Source organism: Triticum aestivum, chromosome 6A (assembly GCF_018294505.1).
Source record: "Triticum aestivum cultivar Chinese Spring chromosome 6A, IWGSC CS RefSeq v2.1, whole genome shotgun sequence".
In the NCBI taxonomy this organism is placed as follows: Eukaryota; Viridiplantae; Streptophyta; class Magnoliopsida; order Poales; family Poaceae; genus Triticum; species Triticum aestivum.
The window spans coordinates 499,128,772-499,138,712 of record NC_057809.1 but is presented as its reverse complement, the minus strand read 5'-3'; the positions used below and the strand labels follow the sequence as shown (position 1 = coordinate 499,138,712).

At 41.6% G+C, this 9,941-nt stretch overlaps 1 protein-coding gene across 3 annotated transcripts in view; it reads left to right on the top strand.

Moving 5' to 3' along the window:
* The window catches only part of LOC123128111 (dual specificity protein kinase YAK1 homolog), an 8,998-nt gene extending 4,570 nt beyond the window's left edge, over positions 1-4,428 (top strand). The window contains exons 12-18 of one of the 3 annotated variants that reach the window (XM_044548033.1): positions 225-313; positions 511-585; positions 962-1,036; positions 1,121-1,920; positions 2,000-2,140; positions 3,364-3,626; positions 4,152-4,428. In XM_044548033.1, coding sequence (XP_044403968.1) covers positions 225-313; positions 511-585; positions 962-1,036; positions 1,121-1,920; positions 2,000-2,140; positions 3,364-3,626; positions 4,152-4,231 — 1,523 coding nt within the window. In that variant the 3' untranslated portion in view covers positions 4,232-4,428. Of the gene's footprint in view, positions 1-224; positions 314-510; positions 586-961; positions 1,044-1,120; positions 1,921-1,999; positions 2,141-3,363; positions 3,627-4,151 lie in introns of those variants that run through there. The other 2 variants (XM_044548032.1, XM_044548034.1) reach the window with 2 other exon arrangements.
* Positions 4,429-9,941: the final 5,513 nt, after the last annotated feature.

The window sequence follows — 9,941 nt, the reverse complement described above, 5'->3', positions numbered from 1 at the left end:
ACAGTTATTCATATTCCACGTTGTAATTCATATGTCATCATATGGGCATATTTGGTTAATAGACAACTAATCCTGGCTTATACATGTAGCATACAAATGTACAGTTCTTTAGTGACGAGGCATGGGTCTTTATTTCATATGGAGCGGTAGTTTTTACATGATAATACAGTGGTCCTTACGATAAAGTTGCTAATGCGATCATATATATGTTAATTTTTATGCAGAGGCTGAAAAGGAAGATTGCTTAGCATTGGTTGATTTTTTGAGAGGACTTGTTGAGTTTGATCCTAATAAGCGATGGTCACCATTGCAGGTATTGGCTAATGATAAAGTTAGATATTACTCCGTACTTGTATGGTTTGTGTACTTGAAGTTACATTCATTTTGCCTCTTGGAATTTGTTTGATATCCTTACGAAGTTTAGAGTTGTTCGATTCTCTGTGAGCGCTAACTTATGTTCTTGAAGAATCATCAATGGAAGCGCTTCACAATTTTGAAAATCTATTTCAGGCTTCATATCATCCATTCATAACTGGTGAAGCCTTCACTGGTCCTTATGAGCCTTTCCGGGAGACCCCAGTAATTGTAAGTATGGTTCTATTCCAGACACCTTGCTGCATATTCTTCTCATGAACAACCTGTGACGTGAAATCACCATTAGCTGTAGCAAACAACTTTCGGTTTGCTTCAGTCAACAGGATTGATGCATCTCGATTTAGATATCCCGTCTTCACCTGGTCACACGAACATGCAACAGTGTTTCTTTCCATCAATCTTGAAAAGTTTATTGTATTTACACCCTTCAGATGTCATGTCTTCTATGGTTATAGTTTCTTTATGGTTTTAGTGCCATTATACCAGAATGGTTGGGCGGATAACTCGTGAAAATTTGGACCTCAAGAGCTACCTTTTCCATACAGTTCTAGTTTATAAGTCAAGCTTTATGCCTTTTTTGTTGTAGCCCGTTGGTCGTGCTGCAACAGTTGATCACAATCCTGGAGGAGGTCACTGGCTAGCTGCTGGCCTTTCCCCTCAGGTTGTAAGTATGTTCTCTCATGCTTCTATTCAGTAGAAACCTTGCAAGAATACATCCATAATATATTATTTATATTTTTTCTAGGTTGGGAGCATTAACAGATCCCTACCATTCAATAACGTTTTTCCGCCAAAGATGCCCTTTTCATATGGAAGCAGCTGCGGCAGCTTCAGTAGCCGTGGTAGCTTTAATGATAACGTAGGTCCTGCAAGCAGCTACGGAAGCTATGATGTCAATAATGTTAACATGTATCATTCACCACTAGGCCCTTCTGGGTTCAATTTACAGTCACAAGCCGGAGGAACATTTCTAGGATTTAGTCCAGATATTAGAAGAAGGCCTCATCTCTCTCATGGTGTTGGCATTCGGCTAAGTCCTGGTGGTCCAGGTCCTATGTCTCTTGGGGCCAGTCCATCACAATTTACTCCTCCAAATTCCCAAACACAAATGCCAGCTAGCGCTACTGCTAAGTATGTTGCCACTTCTCCTGCAAGGGGCAGTCATGGCTCCTCATTAGGAAAAGCCGCTGTGGTAGGCCAATACAATAGGAGAAGGAATCTTGGTCACCCTCCTATGTCAATGCCACCACATGAGTACACATCTCAGCTAATCCAGGGACCTCATGGAGATGGTGTCAGTTCAGCATTTGCTCGAGGACATTCTGGCTATTCATATGGTGCACTTCCTAATTCTGGTCATTATAATTGGAGGCCGCAGATAGGTGTTAGCACTGGTTTATCCACAAGCTCTTCTTCCAATCATGGTTATGTTCAACCATCTGGTTACAATGATTTCCGTCCTTTGCACTCATCCAATGTGCCAGCTGATACATCAACCTCCACTTCATCAGTACCAGATCCAGCTGACTGGGATCCCAACTATAGGTAATCATGCATATTAAATTTACTTATTTTAAAATAGTGTAGCCTATGGATTAGCCTTTCATTCGACTTTTATGTGCAGCGATGAGTCACTCCTGCAAGAAGATAATTCACTATCAGCTGAGTTAGGCAGTGTTCACCTGAGAGATGCAAGTGGTCGAACAATCCAGTCTGGCAGATTGCCCAATATCCAAAGCCATGATATTGCAGGCTCGAATCAAAGGTATTGTAGCATGATGAGATCTCAATATTTCGTTGCTGCAATGGGTCTTCCTTGAACGTTGTTGGGTTTGAATACCAGAAACACGCTATGCTTGCTACTCCCTCTGTAAACTAATATAAGAGCATTTAGATCACTAAAGTAGTGATCTAAACACTCTTATATTAGTTTACGGAGGGTAGATCATAGGGTAGATGAGACTAGGCTCGAAAGAGAAACTAAACCATGTGAAGGACAAGTACTTGTTTGATTGATTGCTCATAATAGATGTGGCTCATTTCTTTATATAGAGATGGTTAGCCCCAGGTGATAGGATCTATGGCTCCCAAAAAAAGGGACTGCCTTCTACAGCAGGTGACTGAGAAATAACAAATGCAACAGAAAAATCTAATCTAAACCAAGTGATAATACTTTCCTGACAGTAAGATGGTACTCCCTCTGTAAACAAATATAAGACCTTTTAGATCACTATAGTGATCTTGTTTACAGGGGGAGTATTATTTACTAATAAGATACTCTTTTAATTAATGGGATATTACCCCTTATTTGATAAGATAGGTCTGTCTGCCCCCTTGTCCCAATATCTGTAATGCACATTCATTGTTTTTTCACCCTGTGCCACGCTGCTCATGACTGTTTCATGTGATCTTGCACACCATAACACTAAGTTTTAACAAGCTCCACTCGTAAGTTATTAATTGAGGATATCGCAATTAACTAACGACCATTGAAACAAATGAAATTGATGCTTCATGTAGGGAGGTAACAATATGATTTGTCCAGTCCTTTCAATTTGTATACATGCCCCAGTAGTTGGAGGTAAACAGATGCGCCTTTTACCGCACATACCCTATTCCTATGGAAATGGATGGAACGGTGCTTCATACAGAGTTTAGGAAATGGTTTCTCAGGTCTTCTCATTTTAGCTATCCCCCAGGGTTTGACACTAAACAGATGCATATTTTACCGGGCATATCCCATTATGATTGAGAGTTTGAGATGGTTTTGTCGGTTAGAAATATCCATACTATGGAACATCATTGTGCACTAGTTCATGGGACATGTTGTTTTTAATGCATTTCATGCACCCCAACAGTTTTATGCTTCAATATTTTGTTTTCTGATTTGTCAGCCAATTAGAGATAATTAATACCGCTGTGATTTTTTTTTCCAATTCTCCTGCATTAAGTATATTCACTGATTCCTTGTTCATGTTTCTGCTGTAGAAATGACTTCCTATTTCATGCACCGTCTCTCAGAGAGAGTGGCCATTCAACAGGCCACGTCAACTATGATAGTTACAACCATGCCAACTATTCCCAGCGAAATTTCCCTGGTCGTCACGGACAACCATTTCAGCGGTACAACCATATGAATTCAACCTCTATACGCCCGACGGGGAATCTCCAGAATGTTCAATCTGCCTGGTCCAAATATGGCATGCCAGATTCTACTTCGCCCCCTCGGATGGTTGAAGGGATGCCTTGGGGTAATGAATGATTTCACTGTTGTGCACTTAGTGGTTTTTTTATTGATTTTGTTGTTGACATCGCCATGGCTATTATGTTCCTGCCACTTGCAAAGCAGGAGTTCTGTAATAATGCTGTGTATGAACTTGTTCTATTCCAATCTTAAGATGATATCATCGTTGCAAACTTCTAACATCTTGAAGTCTTGCTATTAATCTTCTGGACAATGATAATGTTTAGGATTACAGATAACAAAAAGGCACTTGATAATATACTCCACCAGCATATGATTTCTGTCGATGCACATGGATGGAAAAACTGTAGCTGTTAAGCATCAAACCTTGTATGCCAATGTATGAGCTATGGACTGAGGGTCTGTGGATCAACCTATAATTGGGTCCTCTTATCCTACAACCGAAGCTTTGAAGTTATTAGTACAATTTATTTTCCTTCCATGACGTGTGTTTGGGAACCTGAGAAAGAGTCTTGTGTGCATCTATGTCTTTCAAGCATAATACTGATCAAAACGAACTATCTGTGTGCAGGAGGAAGCGCTGGTCACTCTCTTGCAACAAGCGGGCTGCCGCCGTCCTTTGGAAGGAAGGACTTCGGGAGGATCTTTTAGCCCTTGTCTTGGATCTGGAGGAATGCCATCCAATTGATGGCGTAAAATTGTTTGTGTTTGCAATTCTTTGTTGCGCTGGTTACGTGCTGTTGATTTTGCGACTCATAGCGTTCCTCCGATTGTTGTCCTGTTGTGGTACTCGGATTCATGAAGCTATAGGCTATAATTACAGCAGTTCTTTGGTGGTTGTTGCTTCAGTTTCTTTTACGGTTCTTTGTCATTGTGGGTTGCCAGTTTTTTTCCATGTGAGAAGTTGTGCTGCCATGAAGATGGTTACTGATTGTTGCGCTGCACTGGTGCTGCCTTGTTATATTTAGACATGCTGGGTGGCGATGGAGCTTGGTGTCTACGGTCGCACATGCTTGGTTTGGGGGAGATGAACCAGAGCTGGGGGATAAATTGCAGGTGGATCTCGAGTACAGCGAACGAAATATTAGTATTCCCTCCCTTTGTTCCAAAATACTTGTCGTGATTGGTTTTAGTTCAAATTTGGAACAGAGGGAGTATGCAGTAGCGGAGCTTCACGGGGCCAAAGGGGGGCATTGCTCCCCTACTCTAGGAAACTATTAAGTGTACCCCTAATTATTAGGCTTGAATATCAAATGTTTTTCAGTGCTCATGCATAACTTTTCTTTCTCACCCCCTCAACAATCTTCATCAAGCTCCGCCATTGGGAGCACATACATAAATTTCACGACGTCGCAATGGAACATCGGAACTTGTAAACTAATGTTCGAAGCCGGCACTTGCACCTTTTATTCGTGTAATGATAATCTACTACCCCTATAAAAGCACGAGAGGGCGGAGAACTAAATCATCCTATCCATCGAAACCTGCAATCCGATGGTCTACATCCCTTCAGCCTACTAAACGTGTTTTATGCTTTAATTATTCACCATGCTATCGTTAATGAAATTGGCCACTTACGAAACGTAATCCCCTCGCTAATGAAACGACTTAAGCCCCACGCTCGCGAAACAGACTCCCCGCCACGCTCGGGAACTGCTCGCCCCCATGCTCGAGCCCACCACGCTTGGGAACCGCTGCGCCCCTGCCTCCCCATTCTCACCGTCGGTCGCCCCACCCCACCCGCACCGGTCGCCTCCCGCCGCTCAGCGCCGCCGGTCGACAGGCTCCGCACCCGCCGCTAGCCCCCGCCCCGCTCGCACCGGCCGCCTCCCGCTGCTCAGCGCCGCTACTCGAGGATGCTTTGCCGGCTTCCCGCAGTTGCCATCGGCATCAAGCTTGGAGGGAACGAGCTCCTCTTGGCTCACATCTGCCTCGCCTTCGCGACCACGGTCCTCCGCTCCGCTTGCCCTCCGTCGCCGGCCGCCGATCCTCTCCTCGGACGCCGCCCCGCCGTTCCTCTTCTACTTCCCCGCGAGTGTGAGCAGCCCCCCGCCGGTTCTCCTCTTCTGCCCAAGAAGGCGGGAGAGCGTGAGCATCCCGCCGGCCTTCATCTGCTGCCCCACAAAAGGATGTGAGCGCGGGGTGGCGGCGTCCTTTGAAATCCTTTAATTGGGTTACTGAGATTTAGTATTTCTGATCTTCTTCAGTCTTTCGAATAATTGATTGCTGAGATCTTGATCTTGATGTTGCATTTTTCTTGTTTTATTTAAGATTGGTTTTAGATGTAGAGTTGGGTTCATTTTGGATGTGAATGTTGGTTTTTAGATTACTCAATGGTTCATTGCAGAATGGTTTTGGTTGTTGGTGCAGGGAAGCTTTGCATCAATGTTAGACCCCCATTCAAGGTCATGTTCATCCCGGAAGAGCGGAGGCAGATTGTGTTATTTGCACAAGGTATACACAGTATACGTCTCTAACATCATGTCAGTTGATTAAACAAGAGAAGAACTTCTATTGTTTTGTGAAAGTACAGTCGTATGTCTTATAACATTGTCTTCCGCTGTAATCCTTGGTGCAGAATGCCAATTTTATGCCATCGAGATCATCAATTGCTTGTCTGAACTTGTGCTGTTCATTGTTTGTAGGTTTCCCAATCTCTCCTGAAGCTTATCCTTTTTTATAGAATCGATCAATTAGCCCGTCTCAAGGTCTTCCCAGATATGCGGCCTTGTTGGAACAAATGGAGTTGGAAAATCCACATCACTTAAAGTCTTAGCTGGCAAGCTGAAACCTCACGTGGGATGATTCAAATTATATCTTCTAAAAAAGGATATTCCCTATATTGTGACCTGCTCAAGATAGTCTTATTTAGCTTTGCACTATTTTTTGTGCAGAATCCGGCAAGAGATCATTACATACTTCTAGGGTTCTGAGCTTCAGAATTATTTTACATGTATATTGGAGGACCTGAAGGTAATGCACCGCTACCTTACATACTTTTTTGGACAATTTTCTAATTTGGCAGGTTTAATTCAAGACTACAATTTTCTAATTCTCTAATTTGGACAATGTATGTGCCCCTTAGAAGACGACTTTATAAAATTCATATGCAGTACTATTTTTTGTGTGTGATGCATAGCCAGGACAACCTAACTATCTGATCTTTGGGATGCTACTTTTGTGCACACAGGCAACAAAAACCGGTAGCAATGACAATGTTTGCTATGTAGATCAATACCTGCTACATATGCATTGTTTCCTGTTATGATCAATTCCTGCTACACCTACATTGGAACCTATGATGCATTGTGAGACCTGGAACGGCTTCAATTTTGACTTTTTTTTGTTTCAGAGCTGTTTAATCCAGCAATGAAACGCAGGTCATCGCCCATTCTACTCGCAGCATCGGCACAAGCTGCCGCTGCTGACCATCATTATTCGGTCGTAATCCCGGTGTCCTCCTCCTGTTGTGCCCTTGGCTTATTGCCTCGAGGTGCCACCCAAATGCGCGTGGCTGCAAAAGTGTTTCATCATGGTCAGGCGCAGGTAGATGACAACAAGCTGCAGAACAATGAGCAGCTCGACAGAGGAGTACCGACGCAATGCTCGCCATAGGGAATTGGGAAGGTACAGAGTTGGGTACGTAATCTTCCTCGGTCGTCACTTTTTTTTAAACTATCTTCGCCACAGAATGATTCTTGATGGCACTACCTCTCATTTATGTTTCCTTTTCAGCATAATCATATCCCGGTGTGTTGTATATTCTTTTCTCCAATGAGGGTCTGTTGCATGACCAATTCATTTCGATCTTCTATCTGATTGCCAGTCTGATGACGACTTTCTGATAATTTGTATGTCTTTTGGACTGGTTATTAGTTTCTGAAATTAAGGTACTGTGATTTGGGAGGAATAGATGCGTATGGACTGTTGTTACATTGCAGGAGAGTGAATTGTGATCATTTTCCTATTGTGTATACTCTGTTCTATGTAATCAGATTTTCCTTTAGCCTCTTAAAGATATTTCTCCACTTCTTTCTCATTGATTTGTTTGCAGCCTGATTATATGCTGTATGTGCTCTCCCATTAATGTCTCAGGCCTATTAATCCATATATTAATTGTTCCTGAATTTCTGCAGGCTCCCCTGATCACTATATTTATTGGGAAGCTTGGTACAAGACAATCTTAGTTTGGGCTATGATGCAACAATAGGTATGTGCTTTTTAACCGTGTTTTGGGTGTTCATTTTTAAGTGCAGTACAAATGTCATGTTTCATATTTCTCCAACAGCGTAATAATCTTTAGAGGTTCGGTAGTTAACTCTTGCATATAGGTACTCTCATATACATGTTTCTATCCTTTTACCTATTTTTGTTTGCCATTTGTTTACGCGGGCGCTTGCTAATTTTACAAGTTATCTATTGTATATTGCCATGATGCTTTTGATGCCAAAATCATGTTTTTTGCTGCTCATGTTGGCACTGTCCTCCCCATTCTCCAGGTAAAGTTTTACGTCTAAGCTCCGATGTTCTATACAAATGGCAGATTTCAAAAATAATGAAGTATGATGTGCATGTTTCATGGATCATAACAACATCTTGGTTCTTTATTTTAGGTTCAAGGTGAGTGAACAGTATTTGTGATCCAAGTGACTGGTTTTAGCTTGTCAACTTGACATATGTATGCATGAATCCCAATTTTCACATCCTTTGATTCTTTGGGTCATTTTAGAACCTTCGATGTGTTTTTATTTGCAGTACACAGCGTCGACGATGCTCTAGGACTAACAAAAAAACACTTTTGCGTTGCACAAGGTATCTTATCTCTGAAGCTAAAAATAAAGAACCAAGATGTTGTTGCTGCCTTCATCCTCCTTAACATCCGTACAACAACAAGCACGGCAACCTAACTTGCCTCTCTTTGTTTGTACTCCCTCCATCCAGAATACTTGTTGGAGAAATGGATGTATCTAGAACTATTTTAGTTTTAGATACATCCATTTTTATCAATTCTAGGACAAGTATTTTCGGACGGAGGAGCTCTCTCCAAAAATGATAAAATTACAAAATCTGCTCAAATAGTGCACTTACATTTTGACTAATTTTCAGTGAATTTGTTTTTTTTGTAGAGAGCTCCTTCAATGTTATTTGAGCACCAAATTTTGCAACCGCCCATAACATTTGTTGATAATCATTCACACAAAGTTTCAGAATTTTTTGAAATGTTTTGGTACGTTTTCTTGCGTGGGTGCACCGAGCCTGGGTGTAGAAAAACTACTCTCTATTTCATAGTGACATGCCAAACTGTAATTGTTGGAGATGCTACAGGCACTCCAGGTCCAACAACCCACATCGTATCTGAAATTGAATATTAAAAGTGGTTAACTTATGGCCTTGCTGTTTGGAATCTTGAACAACTTCATTTGTTGCCGACTATAGAAATATACAATCTACTGATTTAGCCACATTTGCAGATCTTATGTTATTACTGCTACATTCTTTTGATAAATAGGTTTTGATTGCCAAAGCTGGACTTGACTGAGCAGATACATTGACGATGTTCATCAAGGGGTTGTTGGATATCTTGACCGGTCTGCAGTACTTGGAAGAAAACTTCCTAGGTAACGTTCAGGAGATAAATGATTTTAATGTTACATAGCACACTCCTCTCTGCATGTTCCATGCCAAGTGGAGCAAACCCTGTTTTACTGCTTTTGTGTGACTGTAGTTTGGAACAAGATTCCTTCAGTGGGTTCTACATTTTAAGTTTAATATGAGAAATGCTATCAAATTATCAATATGCACTTATTATTGTAACTCAATGTGAATCAAGTTCTTTGTATTTCTTTGTGCTTGTTACTGGGTATTATTTGTTAAGACCACTCTAAGAAGAGAGAATCAAAACAAAGGATGGTAAGCTGAAACTTACTGCATTTGTTTTTGAAAAACTACCATTGTTTCCAGAACACACATAAACTATAGCTTTTTAGTAGCAGCATCCATTCTTATTCTCAGATTCTCAAATGCAGTGGTGCATGAAAATAGATTCCTAGCCATAGGGAAAACTATGTTGTGAAGCCCAATAAAACTTGAAAAAATGGGTCAATGATGTGGTCCAAGCAAGCTTAAATAAGAGGTAAAGACGCCCAGATCCTGGGATTACCAAAGTTAACGTTTACGTGGCATTCTCATGTGCCAATGCTCATGCGACCATGGAGTTAATTGTAAGACGTACTAGAGGTGAGTTCATTATAGCAGCGTCTCAGAGGTATGCAAATATTCCAAACTCTCTGGTTGCTGAAACACTTCTCTCCAGGATGTGGTACGTACGACCTGTGAAGGAGGAAGAATGGCCTGATGTTAC